The sequence below is a fragment of the Grosmannia clavigera genome (assembly GCF_000143105.1).
Source record: "Grosmannia clavigera kw1407 unplaced genomic scaffold GCSC_67, whole genome shotgun sequence".
NCBI lineage: Eukaryota > Fungi > Ascomycota > Sordariomycetes > Ophiostomatales > Ophiostomataceae > Leptographium > Leptographium clavigerum.
In genome coordinates, this window is record NW_014040592.1 from 51,909 (window position 1) to 75,920 (window position 24,012).

Below are 24,012 nucleotides of genomic sequence, written 5' to 3' on the forward strand. Positions count from 1 at the left end.
TTTAGTCAACCACCCAACGAAATATCATCACTAGATCTTCTGAAGGCCTTAGAGCTTACTACGATACGTGCAACTGGTCCGGACGAATATTCTATAAGGATTAACGTACGGGTCTTACACTGGTGCTTGCGTAGAACCTGCGCGGCAGACTAGTAGTACACAGAGTAAAAGCCACAAAAATTGATTTTTTATACTAGTATCTACTAGATATAGGATTTACTGCTTTAATTAGCAAGAGACGAATTTGCTGCTTTTTTTCTAGCAAATCCGACATTTATACGATTTTTTCTAAATTTATACAAATTTTCTGCATCCTTATAATTTATTTACCCCCCTTCTCTCTACCGTTATACCGCCTAAGAAAGCTGCTGCCGCCGCTAAGCCTAAGACTCTTAGACCTAGCAACGAAGGCGATAGCGACGTTATAATCGGAGTTATTAGGTTCTTTAGTTCTTAGCTCTTAGGCTAGCTTTCAGAGCACCTTAGCCGACTATTAGATTAGAAGGCTTGTCTTTAGTCCTTAAAAGATAAAATATAGGCATAAAACGCTGCTGCTAACGATTGTTTTATGCATTCAAATACTACTATATAATAGCTTCTAGCCTTAGCAATAGTATAGGCTATACTGGCGCTGCTAGCACTAGCGCTACTAGCACTACCGCTACTTACTTAAGACCTGCTTTTACTAGTACTGCCTTTAGCCTTAGTAATAGTTTAAATAGTATTACTAAGCCTAGCGCTACTACCCTTTACTTAGACATTTTTAATTATACCTTCTTTACTGCCTATAATAAGACTATTTAAAAACTTTGCTATAAGCTGCCTTAAGCATCCTTAGTAATATTACTAGATTTTATATAGTAAGAGGAATAGTAGTATAGGTAGTATAGATAACAACGTTAATAGTAAAGAACCTTACTTTTAAATATTAATACTTTTAAGAGCACTAGTACTAGCCTAGCTATAAACGCGCGCTTAGTAAGTAACTAGTATATACTATCTTCTCTTTACATTAGCACATCTTTTAAGGCAAGCCTTAAGTTACTCTACTAATAATAAATTGAAAAAGCTTACCCTACTCTTCTTTAATTAAATTAACAACTTAAAGTTATACATAAAGCTAAAAAAGATTTAAAGCAAGTTACTTTAATAGCAAATTGCTATTATAAAGTAGTATATATATATAGGCGTTAGCTATATAAGACCTTTTTCTTATTTATATAACTAGCTTTAAAGCGCTAAATAGCATTACTTTAATTACTTTAACTTTACAGTAATATTAAAAAGCAGCCTTAAATAATACGTTTAAGAGTAAAATTATACAATAAACTTAACGCTAGATAAAAAAGGCTTAATTAAATATATTAGCAAATAGTATAATTAGCTTGCTTTTACGCATTTAGTGCTTAAGCTACTATTAGTTTGCCTAGCTAATATAAAAACTGCGTTATTTTAAGAAGATTAAAATACTTTAAAGTACGTACTCTTTTTATAAACTAACCTTTATAGCAAACTAATATACAGCCTTTAAATAAAAAAGTATAAGGGTATTCTACACACGCGTCCCTACGCACCAGTTTAGCAACCCGTCGCTTACTAAGCGGCGGACTGAACAAACTATCTTAACACGTTCCACAGGACCGGCACAGCCACTTAGCTATGCTACGCCTTACTAAGGTTGCGCTACACCGCATCTTCTAGTTACGTATAAATTAGCTAGCAGGCTATTGCCTACTAGTCTACTATAGTTTGTTAAGTTAAAGTCTTAATATATAAGTACAAACACGTTTAAAGCCTTTAAAATTATATATTATATACTAACCCTTATATTCTTTAACTTCTTTTCTATAAGGAGTAATATCCGATTATAAGGCGGCTACTCTGCGATTTGTACGCAAACTGTTAAAAGTAAAAGACGTGTTAATTCTACCCTTTACGCTAATGCACGGTAGCTGTACTTTGCGTATAACGTTTATAAGCACTTTAATGTTATTTATCAAATTAAATATAAGACTAGTATACGTACTACTTAACAATACCTTGCTAGCTAATAAGCAGCTATAAAGCAATAAATATACTTGTATTATGCAAACGCTAAAGGCACTAATTAATGTTATAGCTATAAGGGCTATAAGGCTACTGCTTAGTAATTGCTACTATAATAATAAGCTACTATAATATAGTATTAGAAAGCTAAAAATTAGTGTTACTACTACTAAGATAAAAGAGTAGTTAGTAATAATAAAGAATGCTTATAATACTAACGTATATAATAATGCGTTAAAAGATATAAAGATTATTTAAGTAAGTAGTTAGCTAACTACTAAGCTAGTAGCTAACTAGTAAAAGTACTATAACTACCTTTATACTAGTAAGCCCTTAGTTATATATACTTTATTATATTTATTTGTTAGAAATACTTAAACTTTAAATTTTAAATGCATTATATTAATAAAGAAAGTTAAACGCTTTAGTAAAGTAGTAAGTTATTAATAGTATACTAGTAAAAGTAAGATTACTTATAATAAAAGATTAGTAATGCTTTTAACTAAGTAGGTAAGATTGCTTAAAGGTATTAGTAAGAGCTAGATAACTACTTAGCAAAGTAATACTAAAATAAGACTATTAGCAAATCTTTTAGTATAGTAATAAAGATTATAAATGCTTATAAAGAGTATTAGTCTTAAGGCTAAAAGTAAAAAAAAAGATAAGACAACTAAAAGGAAGCAATAATAGTTAATACTATACTAGCTAGTAAGCTAATAAAGAAATAACTTTATAATAATAATAAGATAGAAAACTATAGTTTTATAAAGGATAATTAAATCTTATAACTAGTTACTAGCTAAAGTTAGTTTACTTCTTAACCTACTAACCTTAGTAGTTTAAATAATATTAATATTATATTAACATACTAGAATTATAGTAAAAGTAAGCATACCTTTTAAGAGTACTTAAAGCTTAAAACTTATATATAGATTAAAAAGCTTTAAGCAAAACTAAAAGATAGTCTTTAAAAGCTTAATAACTAGAAGGCAACCTACTTTAACTAAGAAAACTAGCAAAGTTAATAAAGAAGCTTTAGCTTTTATTAATTCTACTAACGTAGCTAACTAAGAATGTATTTTTTTACTATTATACCCTAGCTAAAGCATAAACGCCTAGTATTTACTAGGCTACTATTATTATAAACCTAGATTTTTATACTAACCTAAATATAGTTAACTTAAAGGTTATTTAATAGCTTAGTTTAAAGCTACTTTAGCAGCACTTAAACTTAAACCTAGTCTTTATTAATAAAAAAGAATTATAGGCTTATAGCTTATATAAGCTAACTAATATACTAATAAAGGATAAAGTCTCTTACGCGTTAATATAAGTCTTTATAGCTATTTACTAAATAAGCGCTAACTATAAAGACATTATCCTAAGTTATAAGAGGCTAAGGTTTTTAAGCGTTATTATTAATACTATTTAATAAGCTTAGTTATTTACTATTATAGTTTTTAAAACCTTTAAGTAAATAAGCTAACGTTTATATAATAGTAAGAAGTTGTTTGCTATCTACTTAACGTAGTTAGATTTAAGCCTTTATAAACTAGACATTCTTACTATAAATAATATTCTAGCTCTACTAAACCTTAGCTAGCAACCGTTATTTTATATATAACTATTTGCTAAAGTGTTTAATACTAATATAGCAAAACAATTGCCTTTATTAGCAGACGCAAAGTACTTAATTAAGCTAGAAGACGGTATAAAAGTACTATATAGCCTGCTATACTTACTATCTCTTTCTTACCTAGTAAGAAAAGCTTTGCTCCTTTATTAATAAGTTATTAGTAAATAAGTAAATTACTTATAGTAATAGTCTAGCTAAAGCCTTAGTAATTTTTATCTTAAAGAAGGATAGTACTTTATGTATATACATTAACTACTAAGGTTTAAATTAAGTAACTAAGAAGGACTACTACTCTCTTCTATTAATTAGTAAGCTATTAAATTACTTAGATAGTATAAAGGTATTCTTTAAAGTAAATATAAAGAAAGCATACTATAGAATCTAAATGAAGGCCTTTAATTAGTAAAAAACTACTTTTAAAACAAAATATAAGCTTTTTAAGTTTTATATTATACTCTTTAGATTAACTAACGCGCTAGCTACGTTTTAAATATATATCTACCACGCATTAGCAAGGCTAGTAGGTATAGTCTATAAAGTATACTTAAATAATATCTTAATCTACTCTTAAACTAAGAAAGAGTATAAAAAGCACCTCTAATTAGTTTTTAAGCGGCTAAAGGCTACGCAGCTATATATAAACCTTAAGAAGTGCAAATTCTTTAAAAAGAAAGTTAATTTCTTAAGGTTTGTTAATACTATAAAAAGGCTAGCTATAAACCTTAAGTAGGTTAAAGCTATTACTAAATAAAAAGCCCTTAAGTGTGTATAGAACGTTTAATCCTTTCTAGGATTTATAAACTTCTATAAACGCTTTATTTCTTACTACTATTATATTATATAAGCTTTAATAAAGTTAACAATGATAAGCCTTAACTTGCTGCGTAAGTATAAAGCTATTACTACGCAACTGTTTGTATTAACTAAAGAGGTAAGGTTGCTTTTAAGTCGCTAAAAACAGCATTTATAATAGCAATAATTCTTTACTACTATAATAATATAAAGCCTATATAGGTAAAAATAAATACGTTAAGCTATGATATCTTTAGCATTATCTCTTAGCTTATAAATAGCAAGTAGTAACTAGTTGCTTACTACTTACGCAAGCTAATAAACTATAAGATATAATAAAGAGTAAGATAGTAAAAGCTTTTAGCTATTATTAAAAGCTTAAAGTATTAGTGTTACTATTTAAAAAGTTTAAAAGATGTATTTATAGTCTTAACCAACTATTAAGCGCTAAAAGGCGTTGTTAAGGCATTAATAAAGAATCTTTAAAACTAAATTACTTAATAAGTGTTCTGCCTCTTAGCGTTTAACTTTAAAATTAAGCACTACTTAAAGTATACTAACTTAGTAAATAGTCTATTTTATTAACTAGACTATATAAAAGGTAATATTATATATAATAACGTACTTTCCTTACTTTTTAGTAAGCTATAGATTATAAACTAGTTGTTAAAGCTTCTTATACTAAAGGCTTTATTGCTATTTATATAAGAAGTATAAGTTACTACTAGCTAAGAATAGCTATTATAACCCTAGTGCTTCTTTAAACTATATAATACTATTTATAATACTTAAGGCTAAGACTAATTACTAGACAACTTATTTATAAAAGCTAGGCAAAGCTAAAAGAATAATACTTATTATCTACTAAAAAAGAATACCTTATTTTATAAAGATTGCATTATTATCTTATTAGCAAATAAGCTATAACTAAGGCTAATTAGTCTAAACTATAACTCTTCTATAGCAAGCTATATAAGAGTTTATAAGACTATAAAACTTCTTATTAAGAAGTACTACTAGCTAGACATAGCTACTAACGTTTATACGTTTATTACTAACTATTTGTTATATATAAGCAATAAGGTCTAAATACCTCTAGTCGCTACTTATGCCTATTTAGTTATTCTAGCACATTAGTATAGATTTTATAACTAGTCTTAGGCTAAGCCTAGGTTTAAATAGCTGTTTATATAATGCTATCTTAGTAGTAGTTGATTGCTATATAAAGTATAGCATGTTTATCCTTACCTAGAAGATAGTTATAGCTACTAAGGTTGCCTAACTTATCTATAACTATATAAAGACTAAGTTTAGTATCATAAAAGTAATTATTAGTAGTAAGGATAGCCTATTTACTAGCTAATTTTAGTAAGAACTAATGCAACTTTAAAAGGTCTAGCTAATAATATTAATAGCGTACTACCTATAGATAGATAATAGCACTAAGATTTTAAACTAGACCTTAAAACAATTCTTATAAATATTCTATAGTCGCTTATAATACTAGTAGATATAGGTATTAAGTACTATAGAATTTATATATAATAACGCTTACTATACTATAATAAAAACTTCTTTATTTTATACATTATACGTATACTACTCTTGTTTTATAGATAACTTTTCTTTTATAAAGGCTATAGTAAAAAGCGTGTAAAAGTATATTAGTTAGCTATAGGCTATTAAGTAAAAGATAGAAATATTATAGAAAAAAGTAATTTACTAATAGAAGAAAGGCTATAATAAGTAACGCTTATATAAGAAATTCGTTAAAGGTAAATTTATAGCTTTATTAACAAAGCACTTAAACTTAGTTAGCTTAAAAAAGCTAAAATTAATCTTCTTATACGTTTATATTATAAAGAAGCTAGGCCTAGTTATATATTAAGTTGCCTCACCTTTATAGTATACTTACTAATATAATATATTTTACATTCCTTACCTTAAACTATAAACTACTTTAGTAAAAGAATAAGAAGAGTTTTTATTCTTAGAAATAGTAAAAGACTAGAAAGAGTATAAAGTTAAAAATATTTTTACTTACCTTAGCAAAGGGTTATAAACCTAGTTCTTAGTAAAAATAAAAAGGCTAGCTAGCTAAGTATAATACTTAAAACTAGAAAAGCACCTAATGTATGCTAGCTATAAGTTATAGTCTTAATAAAAGATTATAAAACGTACTTATAAGAAATAAAAAGCTATAAGGTAATAGCTAGCTATATATAAGCAAATTGTTAATTAACTACTCTTACTATTTCTATATAATTATATACTATAAACTACTTATTCTAGCTTTAAGGGCGCCCTTTTAAGCTATAAACTTGAAATATACTATTCGTAGGCTATTGCTTAGCTACTAGCTACTTATTACTATCCTTCTTTATAAACGTCTCCTTTACTCTTTTATCCCTCTTCTTAATACTATTCTTTTTATCTCTTTCTTTACTACTAAGCAAGCTTTTGCTAGCTAGTATATAGCTACTACTAGCTGCTAACTAGCTGCCTACTAGCGTACTCTTATTAGATGCTGCTATACTATTACTACTAGCTGCTATAACTGCCTTACTACCGCTAGCTATAGCACTAAGAATAGTCTTAGCACTACGCTAGCGCTTAGCTAAGGTTAGTAACTTAGTATAAGACTATTGCTTGCTAGGCGCTGCTAAAGGTAGTAGCTAAGAAAAGACTAATACTTAGTTAGTCTAGGCTAGCTTAACTAGGGCTGCTATAGTCTATAAGATTTGCTTAGGCGGCCTTTATACTTTTATAGTATAGTAAAGCATACTACTATAGCTAGCTTAAATAGCTATAGAGCGCTAAGCTAGGCTAAGTATAATAAAATAAAGATTAGCTTAAGCAATAAGTTAGTAATAACTTAATAATAAAGATTAAAAGACTTACTATTACTTTAAGAGTAGTAGCAACTTAAGTTTATACTTATAATAGTATGCTTACGTCTAAGGACATTAGCAGTAAAAGCTAAGCTACCTTTACTAACTATTATGCAAGCGTTAGAGTAAGCTTTAGCTTTTACTAGTACTAGTAAAGAACACTAAGGCATAATATAGCTTATTATGCCGTCTTAAAACGTTTGCGCTAAGAGCGCTAGTTAGTTGCTAAAGGCTTTAACTTATCTTGTTATAAGGTATAGCTAAGTTCTTTAGTTACTACTATTAAGGCTATTAACCTTTAAGCGATTGCTATATAATTGCTTAGCGTTATAACAATATTATTAACCATTATCTACTAAAGTAATAACTTATTTATACTAGCTAGAAACTTTTAAATATATGAAGCTAAGCTTTTAATCTTATTAAAGAACTATTAGTTAGTAATTAGCTACTAGCGTATATAAGTTAATATACTCACTAGTAAGTATAATATATTATTAGCTATATAGCTAACGTAGCGCGCTAGGTTCTTTAGTAAAGCTATATATAAAAACATATAGTAAATATTTAAGTAAGCTTTAAGAATATAGTTTAAGTATAAAGCTTACCTTAAAGTTAGCTATTACTTAGCAACTACTATACTAGCAAAAACTTATACTCTTAAAAGATAGTGTATATAATTAAAGAAGGCGTTTTATAAGATTTATATTTATAAGAAAGTTTAATTAAAACTTAAAAGTAGCTTTAGTTAAATATTATCTATAAGCAATCGTTAGCTAGCTACTATACAAAGTTATAAATTATTATATTAATCTACTGCGTTAGTAAGATTAAAGAAAAAGGGCTAAAAAAGTAAAAGTAGTTTTATAAGTATAAATAAATTCGTCTTAAAATTATAAGATATACTTACTTTTTTATACTTTAAAAAAATAAAAAAGCTTACTTTGTTAAACATTTAAATGCATTTTAAAAATTTACTTAACCTTACTTTAATAATAAAGTAAAAAACGTTTAAAATTAAATAAAAAGATATCTTACTAATAAACTACCTTTACTATTTAGTTAATAATAGTTTTATAATTAGCAAGCAATAAATAGCTACTAATGCCTTTATCCTACCCTATTAGTAATTAAAACTCTTAAGCCTTACGCCGCCATTTTTAGTTAGCGTATACTATACCTTTATACACCTAGTATCTAAGGCTAGCTCCCTTATAACACCTATTAGCAGCAACCTAAGCATTCCTTAACTAAGATCTAAGCTACACGCCTCTTAAAAAGCTCTTACGCATAAAACAACCCTTGCATTAGGCAGGATCTAGCGTTTACTACTATTATAGACTAAGCAGTATATGTACACTTCTATATACCTAAATATAGTCGCATAAGTAAGCAGTTTACAACTGCTTAGCAACTGCTAATAACTTAAAGCACTTAACTCTTTTTCTTAACTTTATATAAAAAGGGTTTTTAATAAGTAAGTAGCTACTATATATACACCTTTAGGCTAATAAGAGCGTTATCTAAGAAAAAGAGGGATAGTATAAAGGTATTCTATACACGCGTCCTTATATACTAGTTCGGCAACCTATCGCTTACTAAGCAGCAAACTTAATAAACTATCTTAACACGTTATATAAAACTAGCATAGCTACTTAGCTATACTACGCCCTACTAAGGTTACACTATACTATATCTTTTAGTTATATATAAATTAGCTAGTAGGCCGTTACTTACTAGTTTACTATAGTTTGTTAAGTTTAAGTCTTAATATATAAGTATAAACACGTTTAAAGCCTTTAAAATTTATAAGAGTTAGTGTGTAATACGTAGTTATAAAGGCTTAACTAGTTTATACTATTATATTAAGACTTTAACTTAACAAACTATAGGAGACTAGTAGGCGAAGGCCTGCTAGCTAATTTATACATAGCTAGAAGATGCAGTGTAGCGCAATATAAAGGTATTCTACATACGCGTCCCTATATACTAGTTCAGCAACTAGTCGCTTACCAAGCAACAAACTTAACAAACTATCTTAACACGTTGCATAAGACTAGCACAGCCACTTAGCTATGCTACGCCCTACTAAGGTTACGCTACACCGCATCTTCTAGCTACGTATAAATTAGCTAGCAAGCCTTCGCCTACTAGTCTCCCATAGTTCGTTAAGTTAAAGTCTTAATACAATAGTATAAATTAGTTAAGCCTTTGTAACTACGCATTGCACACTAGCCTTTACATTCTTTAACTTTAATTCTATAAGGAGTAATGTCCGATTATAGGGCGGCCACTCCGCGATTAGCACGCGAACTGTTAAAAGCTAAGGACGTGCTAATGCTACCCTCTACGCTAATGCATAGCAGCCACACCTTGCGCGTAGCATTTATAGGCACCCTAACCTTGTCCGTCGAGTTAGAAACAAGACTAGTATATCTGCTGCTTAACGACACTTTGCTAGCTAAAAAGCAGCTGTAAAGCGATGAATATACTTGTATTATGTAGACGCTAAAGGCATTAACTAACATTATAGCTGCAAGGGTTATAGGGCTACCGCCTAGCAGTCGCTACTAAAACGATAAGCTATTATAATATAGTATTAAAAGGCTAGAAATTAATGCCTTTACTATAAAGACAAAAGAGTAGTTAGCGACGATAAAGGATGCTTATAATACTAATGTACGCAGCAATATATTAAAAGATATAAAGATTATTTAGGCAGGTAGTTAGCTAACTACTATATTAGCAGCTAATTAGTAAAAGCACTGCAACTAACTTTGCGCTAGTAAACCTTTAGTTATATGCCTTATATAGACGTACTTTGTTACGTTTATTTATTAAGAACACTTAAACCTTAAATTTTAAATATACTGCATTTATAAGGAAAGCTAGACGCTTTAGCAAGGTAGCAAGTTGCTAATAGCGTACTAGTAAAAATAAGACTACTTATAATAAAAGATTAGTAATACCTTTAACTAGGTAAGTAAGATTGCCTAAAGGTATTAGCAAAAGCTTAACAACTACTTAGTAAAGTAGTATTAAAATAAAACTATTAGTAAGTCTTTTAGTATAATAATAAAGATTGCTAATGCTTATAAAGAGTATTAGTCCTAAGGCTAAGAACGGAAGAAGAGATAAGATAACTAGAAGTAGGCGGTTATAGTTAATAGCATGCTAGCTAGCAAGCTAATAAAGAAATAGCGCTATAATAATAATACAATAAAGAACTATAGTTCTATAAAGAGTAACCTAAGCTTATAACCGGTTGCCAGCTAAGGTTAGTCTACTTTCTAACCTACTAACCTTAGTAGTTTAAACAACATTAACGTTCCGTTAAAGTGCTAAAATTATAGTAAGAGTAGGCATACCTTTTAAGAGTGCTTTAAGCTTAAAACCTACGTATAGGTTAAGAAGCTTTAAGTAAAATTAAAAGATAATCTTTAAAAGCTTAATAACTAAAAGGCAACCTACTTTAACTAGGAAAACTAGCAAGGTTAATAAAGAAGCCTTATCCTTTATTAACCTTACTAGCGTAGCTAAGTAAAAATATAATTCCTTACTACTATACCTTAGCTAAGGCATAAACGCCTAGCATTTGCTAGGCTGCTATTATTATAAACCTAGATTCTTATACTAACTTAAATATAGTTAACTTATAGGTTGTTTAATAGCTTAGTTTAAAGCTACTTTAGTAGTACTTAAACCTAAACCTAGTCTTTATTAATAAGAAAAGCACTATAAGCCTATAGCCTATATAAGCTAACTATTATGCTAATAAAAGATAAAGTCTTTTACGCGTTAATATAAGTCTTTATAGCTATTTACTAAGTAAGCGCTAACTGTAAAGATATTATCCTAAGTTATAAGAGCCTAAGGTTTCTAGGCGTTATTATTAACACTATTTAATAGGCCTAGTTATTCGCTATTATAGTTTTTAAGACCTTTAAGCGAATAAGCTAACGCCTATATAATAGTAAGAAGTTATTTGCTATCTACTTAACATAGTTAAATTTAAGTCTTTATAAACTAAACATCTTTACTATAGATAATAATCTAGCTTTACTAGACCCTAGCTAGTAACTATTATTTTATATATAACCGATTACTAAAGTGTTTAATACTAATAAGGCAAAGGAACTACCCTTATTAGCAAATGCAAAGCACTTAATTAAGCTAAAAGACGGCGTAAAGGTGCTATATAGCCCTTTATACCCGCTATCTTCCGCCTAGTAAGAGAAGCTTTACTACTTTATTAATACGTTGTTAGCAAATAAGCGGATCGCCTATAGTAATAGTCTAGCTAAAGCCCTAGTAATCTTTGTCTTTAAAAAATATAGTACTTTACGTATATACGTTAACTACTAGGGCTTAAATTAAGTAACTAAGAAGGACTACTACTCTTTTTTGTTAATTAGTAAGCTATTAAATTGCTTAGACAGCGTAAAGGTATTTTTTAAAGTAAATATAAAAGAAGTATACTATAAGATTTAAGTTAAAGCCTTTAATTAGTAAAAGACTACTATTTAAATAAAATATAAGCTTTTTTAGTTTTATATTATACTCTTTAGACTAACTAACGTGCTAGTTATATTTTAAGTATATATCTACTACGCACTAGTAAGGCTAGTAAGCATAGTTTATAAAGTATATTTAAATAACATCTTAATCTACTTCTAGACTAAAGAAGAGTATAAGAAGCACCTTTAATTAGTTTTTAAGCAGCTAAAGGCTATATAGCTATATACAAATCTTAAGAAGTGTAAATTCTTTAAAGAGGAAATTAATTTCTTAAGGTTTATTATTATTATAAAAAGGCTAGCTATAAACCTTAAGCAAGTTAAAGCTATTGCTAAATAAAAGGCCCTTAAGTGTGTATAGAACGTGCAATCCTTTTTAAGGTTTGCAAACTTCTATAGACGCTATATTTCTTACTACTCTTATATTATATAGGCTTTAACAAAGTTAATAAAGATAGGCCCTAGCCTACTATATAAGCGTAGAGCTATCGCTATACAACTGTTTATATTAACTAAAAAGGCAAAGGTTGCTTTTAAATTGCTAAAAATAGCATTTATAATAGTACTAATTCTTTACTACTATAATAATATAAAGCCTATATAAGTAAAAGCAAATGCGTTAAGCTACGCTATCTTTAGCATTATCTCTTAGCTTATAAATAATAAGTAGCAACTAGTTGCTTACTACTTGTGTAAGCTAATAGCTTGTAAAATATAGTAAAGAGTAAGATAGTAAGAGCTCCTAGCTATTATTAAGAGCTTAAAGTACTAGCGTTACTATTTAGAAGGTCTAAAGAACTTATTTATAGTCCTAACTAACTACTAGGCGCTAAAAGGCGTTGTTAAGGCATTAGCAAAGGATCTTTAGAACTAAATTACTTAATAGGTATTTTGCCTCTTAGCGTTTAACTTTAAGATTAAGCACTATCTAAGGTCTACTAACCTAGTAGATAGTCTATCTTGCTAACTAAACAAGGTAACATTATATATAATAACGTGCTCCCCTTGCTTCTTAGCAAGCTATAGATTATAGACTAGTTGTTAAGGCTTCTTATACTAAGAGCTTTATTATTATTAGTATAAGAGGCATAGGTTGCTACTAGCTAAGAATAGCCGTTATAACCCTAGTGCTCCTCTAAACTATATAATACTATTTGCAACGCTTAAGGCTAAGACTAATTACTACACAACCTATTTATAAAGGCTAGACAAAGCTAAAAGAATAACACTTATTATTTATAAGAAGAGAATACTTTATTTTATAAGGATTACATTATTATCCTATTAGCAAACAAGCTATAGGTAAGGCTAATTAGTCTATACTATAACTCTTTTATAGCAAGCTATATAAGAGTCTATAAGACTATAAAACTTCTTACTAAGAAGTACTACTAGCTAGATATAGCTACTAACGTTTGCACGTTTATTGCTAACTATTTATTATGCATAAGTAATAAGGTTTTACAGTATAAGCTATATAAATACCTCTAGTCCTTACCTATACCTATTTAGCCATTCTAGCACATTAGTATAGATTTTATAACTAGTCTTAGGTTAAGCCTAAGCTTAAACGGCTATCTATACAACACTATCCTAGTAGTAGTAAATCGCTATATAAAGCATAGCATATTTATCCCTACCTAAAAGATAGTTATAGCTGCTAAGGTTGCCTAACTTATCTATAACCGTATAAAGACTAAGTTTAGTATCCTAGAAGTAATTGTTAGTAATAAAGATAGCCTATTTACTAGCTAATTTTAGCAGCAACTAATGCAACTTTAAAGGGTTTAGCTAATAATATTAATAGCGTACTACCTATAGATAGATAGTAGCACTAAGATCTTAAACTGAACTTTAAAGCGCTTTTTATAAACGTTCTATAGTTGTTTATAACACTAGTAGACGTAAGTATTAAGTACGGCAGAGTTTGCGTATAACAACGCCTACTATATTATAACAAAGACCTTTTTATTTTATACGTTATACGTATACTACCCTTGTTTTATAGATAACTTCCTCTTTACTAAAGCTATAGTAAAGGACGTGTAAAAGCGTGTTAGTTAGCTATAAGCTATATAGTAAAAGCTAAAAGTGTTGTAGGAAAAAGTAATTTGCTAATAAAAGAAGAGCTATAATAAGCAACGCCTATATAAGAACTTTATTAAAGGCGAATTTAAAAGTTTATTAATAAAGCACCTAAACCTAGCTAGCTTAAAGAAGCTAAACTTAACCTTTCTACGCGTTTGCATTATAAAGAAGCTAAGCCTAGTTATATATTAAGTCGCCTTGCTATTATAGTATATACGCTAATATAATATATTTTATATCTCTTACCTTAAGCTATAGACTACTATAGTAAAATATAAGAAAGAGCTTATATTCTTAAAAATAGTAGAAGACTAGAAAGAGTATAAGGTTAAAGATATTATTACTTACCTTAGCAAAGGGTTGCAAACTTAGTTTCTAATAAAATAGAAAAGCTAGCTAGCTAAGTATAATACCTAAGAACTAGAAAAGTACTTAGCGCACGCTAGCTATAAGTTATAGTCTTACTAAAAAACTATAAAACACACTTATAAGAAATAAAAAGACTATAAGGCAATAGCTAGCTATATATAAGCTAATTATTAGTTAACTACTTTTATTATTTCTATACAATTATACACTATAAACTACTTATTCTAGCTTTAAGAGCGCTTTTTAAAGCTATAAACCTAAAACACACAATTAGTAAGCTATTACTTAGCTACTAGCTACTTATTACTATCCTTCTTTATAAACGTCTTTTTTACTCTTTTATCTCTCTTCTTAATACTATTCTTTTTATCTTTTTCCTTACTACTAAGCAAGCTTTTACTAGCTAGTATATAGCTACTATTAGCTACTAACTAGCTGCCTACTAGCGCACTCTTACTAAATACTACTATACTACTACTACTAGCTACTATAACTGCCTTACTATTGCTAGCTATAGTACTAAGAATAGTCTTAGCACTATACTAGCGCTTAGCTAAGGTTAGCAACTTAGCGTAAGACTATTACTTATTAAGCGCTACTAAAGGCAACGGCTAAAGAAAAACTACTACCTAGTTAATTTAAGCTAGTTTAACTAGGGCTGCTATAGTCTATAGAATCTACTTAAGCAGCCCCTTTAGTCTTATAATATAGTAAAGCGTGCTACTATAGCTAGCTTAGATAGCTATAGCGTGCTAGGCTAGGCTAAGTATAATAGAATAAGGATTAGCTTAAGTAATAAGTTAGTAATAACTTAATAATAAAGATTAAAGAACTTACTATTGCTTTAAGAGTAGTAGTAACTTAGGTTTACACTTACAATAATATGCTTATATCTAAAAACGTTAGCGGCAAGAGCTAGGCTACCTTTGCTAACCTCTATATAAGCGTTAAGGTAAGCTTTAGCTCTTACTAGTACTAGTAAAGAATACTAAAGCGTAATGTAGCCTATTATGCTATCTTAAAACGTTTGCGCTAAAAGCGCTAGTTAGTCGCTAAAGGCTTTAACTTATTTTCTTATAAGGCATAGCTAAGTTCCTTAGTTACTACCGTTAAAGCTATTAACCTTTAGGCGATTGCCGCGTAATCGCCTAGCGTTACAATAATATTGTTAACTATTATCTGCTAAAGTAGCAACTTGTTTATGCTAGCTAGAAACTCTTAAATATATTAGGCTAAGCTTTTAATCTCTTTAAAAAGCTATTAGTTAGCAATTAGCTATTAGCGTATACACGTTAACGCACTTACTAGCAAGTATAATATATTATTAGCTATATGACTAACGTAGTACGCTAAGTTCTTTAGCGTAACTATATATAAGAATTTATAGTAAACGTTTAAATAAGCCTTAAAGACGTAGTTTAAATATAAAGCCTACTATAAGGTTAGCTACTACTTAGTAAACGCTATACTAGCAAAGACTTATACTCTTAGAAGATAATATATATACTTAGAAAAGGCGTTTTATAAGGTTTGTATCTATAAAAAATTTTATTAAAACTTAAGTGTAGCTTTAGTTAAATATTATTTATAAGCGATTATTAGCTAGCTACTATATAAAGTTATAAACTATTGCATTAACTTACTATATAAGTAAGATTAAAGAAAAAAAGAGCTAAAGAGGTAAGAGTAGTCTTATAAGTATAGACGAATTTGTCTTAAATTATAAAATATACCTACTCTTTTATACTTTAAGGTAATAAAAAAGCTACGTTATTAAACGTCTAAATACGTCTTAAGAACTTGCTTAACCTTGCTTTAATAGTAAAGTAAGAAACGTTTAAAATTAAATAAAAGAATATCCTAGTAGCAAACCGCCTTTACTATCTAGTAGGCAATAGTTCTACAATTAGCAAGCAATAAACAGCCGCTATTACCTTTATCCTACCCTACTAGTAGTTAAAAGTTATAAGCCCTACGCCGCTATTTTCGGTTAGTATATACTACACCCTTATACACCTAGTGTCTAAGGCTAGCCCCCTTGCAACACCTATTAGCGGCAACTTAAGCGTTCCTTAACTAGGATCTAAGCTGCACGCCTTCTAAGAAGCTTTAACAAATAAGACGACCTATACATTAGGCAGGATCCAGCGTTTACTGCCGCTATAGACTAAGCAGTATGTGTGCGCTTCTACGTTACCTAAATGCAGTCGCATAAGTAAGCGGTCTACAACCGCTCGGCAACAGCTAATAACCTAAAGCGCTTAACTCTTTTTCTTAACTTTATAAAGGGAGGTTTTTTAACAAGTAAGTAGCTGCCGCGTATACACCTCTAGGCTAATAAGGGCGTTACCTAGGGAGAAGGAGGATAGTGTAAGGGTATTCTATACACGCGTCCCTACGCACCGGTTTGGCAACTAGTCGCTTACTAAGCAATAGACTTAACGAACTATCTTGACACGTTGCACGGGACTAGCACAGCTACTTAGCTGTGCTACACCCTACTAGGGTTGCGCTACACCGCATCTTCTAGCTACGTATAAATTAGCTGGCAGGCCTTTGCATACTAGTCTCCTATAGTTTGTTAAGTTAAAGTCTTAATATAATAGTATAAACTAGTTAAGCTTTTGTAACTAAGCATTGCATACTAACCCTTATACGCAACCCTAGTAGGGCGTGGCATAGCTAAGTAGCTGTGCTAGTCTTGTGCAACGTATTAAGATAGTTCGTTAAGTCTGTTGCTTGGTAAGCGACTAGTTGCTAAACTGGTGCGTAGGGACGCGTGTGTAGAATACTCTTATAAAATTATACAGTATACACTAACCCTTATAAAGAGCTTTATATAAGTTTAATAGACTACTATTATAAGATTGCTGTAATATTTAGTCTCTTTAGCTTATAAAGTATACTTTTAATAAATTTAATTAGTATAAAGATACTAGCGCTATTTAGTGCTAAGGAGTTTAATTAGTAAGCTAAAAAAAAGAAAGGTATAATAGTAGTTACGTTATAAAAAGCAGCCTAGTATTACTAGTATAGTTAAACTAGTTACTTTATTACGAACTATCTCTAACGCTATTACTTACTGCGTAGCAAAAGACCTTTTACTAGACGTTAGAGCCTAGGAAAGAAAGTTGCTTTTAATACTAAAGTAACGTTTATACGCAAGCATTTTATAAAGAGTGCTCTATATATACCTTATAACCGCTAGAGAGGTTAGTAGATTATAAACTACTGTATACTATTTAAAAACGCTACCTTATATACTATATAAAAAGGCCTCTTTTAGTATAAGGTAGATAGTATAGTTAAACGTCTTTAATACGTTAATAGTAAAGTAGATTAATAGGAGTAGGAGTAGGCTAACAAAGCTAAAATAAGCAATAGTACTTAGGACCTTAACTTCTTATAAAAACTTGACTATAATACTAACGTTAACTAAGAAAAAAGCTATATATACTAGATAACTTTAATTAGTAAAATCCTACTACTTAAACCTCTTAAAAAGTCTTTTAAAGGTTATAACCTTTACCTTCGGTGCCTTAGTAGTATAGTAAAGTTAACTAAAGTAGTATAAGCGCTAAACGTTAGATTAAAAAAATAAAGAAAGACGTAAAAAAATAAGAACAATAAGAAACAATAGCCGCTAAATGCGAATATTAGCATCTTTTAGGATAATAGAAGTGTAGCCTATTAAGCTACTAAATCCTTAGTGTAGTGCATATAAAATATACGCTTGCTAGCAATACTAATAGTACTTTTAGGCATAGGCTTAAGGCTTACTATAATAAAAGATATTATTATTAACTTTAACCTTTTTTTAATAGTCTTAACGGCTTAATAGTAAGCCTTTTTATTTTATTTTATATAAGTATTATACTAGACAACTAGATACTAGAAGACCTCTTAATAGGCTAGCTAGTGTAAGAAAAACTAGGCTTTTTATATAAGCCTAAAGGTATAATATACCTTACGTTACTAAAGGCTGCTAGAATACAGCCTACCTTACGCATCTCTCTTTACTAGTCTTTATATATAAAAATAGTATATTACATTAATAAACAAACCTTTAACGTTAAGACTAGCCTTTTACTAGCGCTAAAAGCGCTTGCAAACCCCTTTTTACCCTTAAAGATAATTGCTTTTTAAGCAAAATACTTAGAGTTATTTAGCTTAAAGGGTAAAGTAGTAGCCTGCACTAAGCAACTTTGTTACGTTATTAAGGATAAAGACTACTTACTTAAGGTACTAGATTAGGAAGAGCTATTATAGCGCCTTTAGACCTTATATAAGCAGCAAGGTTACTATAGCGCTAGTATACTTCTTAAGATAGCTAATAGCTGCTACTAGCATTTATATCTCTTAGAATTAACTAGTTAAGTAAGTCTAACTTACGTAAGCTATTAGATTAATAAGACCTAGCTAAATTTAAAGGCTACGTTAAAGCTAACACTTCTAGCAGCCTTATTTTCCTAGTAAAGAGTTAGCTTTGCTAGCCCTTTAGCCTAAAAGAAGAAGACTTTAATCTACCTAGCTACCGCTATAGATTATATAACTAGTTATCTAAACGTATAGCTATATACTTTACCCTTTATAGTAAAAGCGTTAGCGCTACTAAAGACAGTAATCTAGCGCTATAAAGCTTTAAAAAAGATTATAGTAATAAGCTTATAACTAATTATAAATAATAGCACTACCTTTTTAAAGACTAGAGTATATAGTGCTTACTATAAGCAGCTAAGTATTACTTTTTTACTAATAGCTTTATACTAGCTATAAAGTAATAAGCAAATTAAACGCTTTTACTAGTCTTTAAAGAGTATACTATACCTACTAATACAGACTTATTTTAGTATTATAATCTTAAACTTAATTAGTATAGCAATTCTAATATACTACTACTATCTTATAAAGTATAGCTATAGCCTATACTTCTTAACTTTTAGCTGCTAGCCTTTTATATATATAATGTATATATAGTATATATAAAAGCTTACTTATATAAAAAAGGTAAAGTAGCTAAAATAGTAAGCTTATAATTCAATAAACCTTAGTAGTATTTAAGATTAGCTAGCTTTAGTAAAGTATATTTAAATAGCTATATAAAGCCTTTTATAAACTAATATAGCTACTTTTTATTACTTTAGCATTAAAGACTAAGTGCTTTAAGCCTAGCCTTAAAAGTATAAGCATAAGCCTTTTTATAAAAAGCTGCTTTAAGTAACTGAAGTACTCTTAAATAGCTACTTTAAGCTTTATATACCTAATAGTACTAGACTTTTAAACCTATATCATCTTAATAACATCTTCTTAGCGTATATTTATGATTATAAGCCTATCTTAAGCCTTTGGAGTATAGCTTAAAAACAATGCTAAAAGCTAACTAAAGATGCTAAAGCTAAAAAGCTAGCTTATAAGTAACAATTTTTTACTTTTTTTATTTTTTTTACTACCTCTATTATTATCTTCTTACTCTCTAGCTAAACATACAAGTAACTTAGTTAGTACCTTAAATTACTAGAAAATTACACTATTTTAAAAGTACCTTTTTATATATAATATAGAGAAATTAAGGACGCTTTCGTTTAAGAAGAGGGCGTGTAGATTTCCTAAGGTCACCTAACCTCGGCCGCCGAAATCACTAGATAAGACGAAGCCCTAACTAAACGCACATCGCGCACAGTCTAGAGCTTTAGTCAACCACCCAACGAAATATCATCACTAGATCTTCTGAAGGCCTTAGAGCTTACTACGATACGTGCAACTGGTCCGGACGAATATCCCACAAGGATTACCGTACGGGTCTTACACTGGTGCTCGCGCAGAACCTGCGCGGCAGACTAGTGGTGCACGGAGTAGAAGCCACAAAATCAAAGGCGATAAGATAAGTTATCTGACCGCTTTTTACTGCCGCTTTTTGCTTGCTTTTGTGAGCGTCCGCAACTTGTTTCTCGCCAATGTAAACATATGTCTTGCCCTCCAGCCATGCTAAATCTAGTCCTCAGGTTTTGCATAGCCAGAGTTAATTGAGGTCCTTATTACTAGGTGAGCGCACACGTTCCACGTACGCGTCCCGTTACGGTGACGCCTGCGGCCTCATTCCCGGGCACGGTAAGGCTCGACCAGCAGCCATTTAGTTTCTGCTATACCTAAAGCCCGCTAAAGCCAGGCAGCCGAACAGAAATCACAGGACTGATGAAATTTGAACAATTCCATTTCAGGGCCCGCGACTTTCCCCCATTACAAACCGCAGAAGAAAGGAGGAGGTAGTTGCAACACTTATCGCCTCATCAAGCAGAAGACTAAGGTTTATCTACGATCAATTTCACTCGGAAGGATATACACCCGGTATGGCACAGACGCAGACTCGAAACAGTGCTGATCGGTCTAAGTTCGTGTTTTGAAGCATCCACAGAAACAATACTATGTTCGGATAGTTCTGATTGGCGCACTTGTACCGAAAAAAATGGCATCTCAACGCAATCGGAATGCCCGCGGCCCCAACAGAAATGGGGGTCAAGGAGAGGAATTTCAACTGTGGCAGAGCATCAAAGAAGAACTACGCACTTTTGTCGAACTACAAAACGCAGATAACGACAACGTGCAGAAGATTATTACTCAAGATACGTTTATGGCACAGAACACAAAAATAATAAATAGCGAAGCTGAAGAGCGCAAGCAAGAAGAATTCTTTCGAAGAGGAGTTCGGTCATCTGAGGCGGTTTCCGAATGCATCAAGACACTCATAGGGAATCTTGAACTGATACGGGCCATTCAGAAAGGGAAGGAGGAAGAGGCAGAGCAGAAACCCGTTTTGCCAACACCGTCCCGGTCTAGTATGCTAGCATCAGGATTTTCCCGCAGCACAGGCAGGGCTGGCACAAGAGAGAGAGAGAAAGAAAGGGAGAAGGAAAAAGAAAGGGAGCGAGAAAGAGAGAAGGAACGAGAGAGGGAAAAGGAGCGAGAGAGAGAGAGAGAAAAAGAGCGAGAGAGAGAGAGAGAGAGAGAGAGCGAGAAGGAGCGTGAACAGGAACGGGAAAGGGAGAAGGAAATTGAGACTAAGGAACTGGAGAAAGAGAAAGAAAGAGACCCTTACGATTTTGATGGCCTTGGCGATGAGCCTGACCAAGACCAGAACAGCAATCACGCCCAAAAGTTTGGGAGTGGTGGAAGTGGAAATGGTGCAATCATCGGAGGTGGAGGCAGTGATCGTCCTGGAAACCGCGATAGTCTCCCTCCTCGCGGCGGAGACCGTGACACTCCAGTCAAAGCTGACAGCGTCGAGCCACAAGGGTCAGGGAGCAGTGTGGCCTCGGCCGTACAGCGATCCAAAGTAATGTTTGTCAAAGGGCAAGACGTCGTGTTCAAACCTTCGAAAGCAGCCAATCCAAACGAAACGACAGAGTGGTTCTTGGGAAAAGTTCAGCAAGTTCTTGGCGAGGGCAAGTCGCGGCGATACAAAGTCAAAGATGAAGACCCAGATGTCGCTCCTGAATTGCGCCAGGAGTATCGCACGAGTGCCAGCAACATGATACCTCTTCCTCCGCCAGGTCAAGAGTTGTTAGAATTAGAGCGAGGGAAGACTGTGTTGGCATTGTATCCTGATAGCACGACCTTCTACAAGGCAGAGGTCATGAACACTGATAAGGAAACTGGAAAGGTAAATTTACGATTCGAAGGCGAAGAGAACTCAGGAACACTTCAAGAGGTAGAAAGACGCTTTGTTGTTGAATACCGCAATTGATATGGGCGGATTTATTTTAGTTTTTCTTAATTTACCTTGACAGCAAAACCAAGCTCCTCTGACTTCAATTTTTTTTCCGTTTCGAAGCTCCCATTACATCGGTTTTACATTGTCCTATGTGAAAACTCATAAAAACAATATCTTTGTTCAAGCCCTACGAAGTGTTAGCCAAGTATAGCATCGAGAGGACAGAACAACACTGGCGAAGAACACTACGCAGGGCTAGAAGCTCCAGTCTGGACTGCTGAGAATTCTCAGTCACATACAGAGTGCACTGCAAGCAGTTATCAGCACGCATTTCGAGGTTCTTCTCCTGTTTTCGATTGTGCAAGCTTTGTCTTGAACATTATTATCGACCAAGCTGCCGGTAAGATAGCCTCCTTTCTCGGGGGACTCTTTTGCCTTTATCAGATCGGTTGTGTGGCGAGATCGAACGAAGTCTGTCACGTGATCATAAGTGAGGCTCGAGTTAGGGCTAGGGCCCATTTGTGACAAGAAAAGCACAAGGACGGAAATTTGTATGACCGCCCCATCGAGGTGAACGCGCAAATTCTAGACACGAGGAAAAAAATCACAAGCTGCTTGTTTAGAAATTCGACCTTGTTCTCTCTTGTAAACACATAACTTCCACGACCAGACAATCAAGATGGCGGACGCAGGCACCCCCGTCACCTTGCGCACCCGCAAGTTTATTCGCAACCCCCTCCTGGGCCGCAAGCAGATGGTTGTGTATGTGCCAACCCATAGCTTTCTTCCGGGAGAGAGCAGCCTCTGCGCCTTCTTTGTATACCAACTATGACTGACCGGGCTTCTCTCCAAACAGTGACATTCTACACCCGGGCCGCGCCAATATCTCCAAGGAGGAGCTTCGCGACAAGCTCGCCACTCTTTACAAGGCGACAAAAGACCAGGTCAACGTTTTCGGCCTGCGGACTCAGTTCGGTGGTGGAAAGACCACCGGGTTTGCCCTTGTTTATGACTCCCCCGAGGCGCTGAAGAAGTTTGAGCCTCACTACCGCCTTGTTCGTGTCGGCTTCGCCTCCAAGATTGAGAAGCCAGGCAGACAGCAGCGTATGTACCGAGGACAGCACAATTCATACATGCATTTCCAAAAGATTCACTAACCAGTGTTTTACAGGCAAGCAACGGAAGAACCGACAGAAGACTCTCCGTGGCACAGCGAAGACCAAGGGTGCGAAGGCAAAGAAGGAGAAATAAATTGTAACTCATTGTTTTGTTCCTGCTGGTGCAAATGGGACGGCGAGGAACCCGGCTTCCTCTGGGTATATGTGCTTCATTGCACAAATGCTACAACGGTGTCACGCTTCGTGGCATACAAAAATCTCGAAACAGGAATTAAAAAAAATTGAAACTAAAAGAGGAACAAAAGGAAATTGCCGATTTGCAACCGCTTCAAACCCGCCACCCCAACTAACCCCATCCCACGTTGATCAAGGTACATAATCTTGCGCGATCTTTTGAAAAATGGATGCTGAGGAAGTCAGGCCAGGCAGGCAACGAGGCAAAGTATCACCCTCCAGATACAACAATGAGACTACGTGCATCACGCTCTGGTCAGAAGATGCACTTCTGTCAATGACGGGTTCGTGAAGTCCGCAGTGCGAATACGTGCCGATAGTAACGCATGACTAACATGGGTCTTACAAATTGCGTATCACCATGGGCAAGATGTGTATTTTCTTCTAGTGCCACTGTAATATCCCCACGACACGTGGGGTGTAGATATTTCGTGATGAGTCTGAAGCAACATTTCGTCCCAGTTAGGGCTGTAAACTCCGAGCGGGATGAAGAAGGGGGAGGGGGGGTTAATGATTTTGAGGAAACCTTCGAATACGGAGTATGTGTTCCTGTCGTGACGATACGATTACAGATGCATTCTTATGGGGCGCGCTGGTGCTGGACTGCCGTTTG

At 32.5% G+C, this 24,012-nt stretch overlaps 2 protein-coding genes across 2 annotated transcripts; both read left to right on the forward strand.

Moving 5' to 3' along the window:
• Positions 1–20,802: 20,802 nt before the first annotated feature.
• On the forward strand, positions 20,803–22,080 carry CMQ_5476 (saga complex component; the record flags this gene model as incomplete). The annotated part of the gene is made up of 2 exons (XM_014313673.1): positions 20,803–21,172; positions 21,419–22,080. The coding sequence occupies 2 exons, from the start codon at positions 20,803–20,805 to the stop codon at positions 22,078–22,080; spliced, it is 1,032 nt and encodes a 343-aa protein (XP_014169148.1).
• Positions 22,081–22,726: 646 nt separating this feature from the next.
• CMQ_5470 (37S ribosomal protein s24) lies at positions 22,727–23,298 on the forward strand (the record flags this gene model as incomplete). Its single annotated transcript, XM_014313667.1, has 3 exons — positions 22,727–22,809; positions 22,904–23,151; positions 23,219–23,298. 3 exons carry the CDS (start codon positions 22,727–22,729, stop codon positions 23,296–23,298), a joined length of 411 nt encoding a protein of 136 aa, XP_014169142.1.
• Between the last annotated feature and the right edge of the window lie 714 nt (positions 23,299–24,012).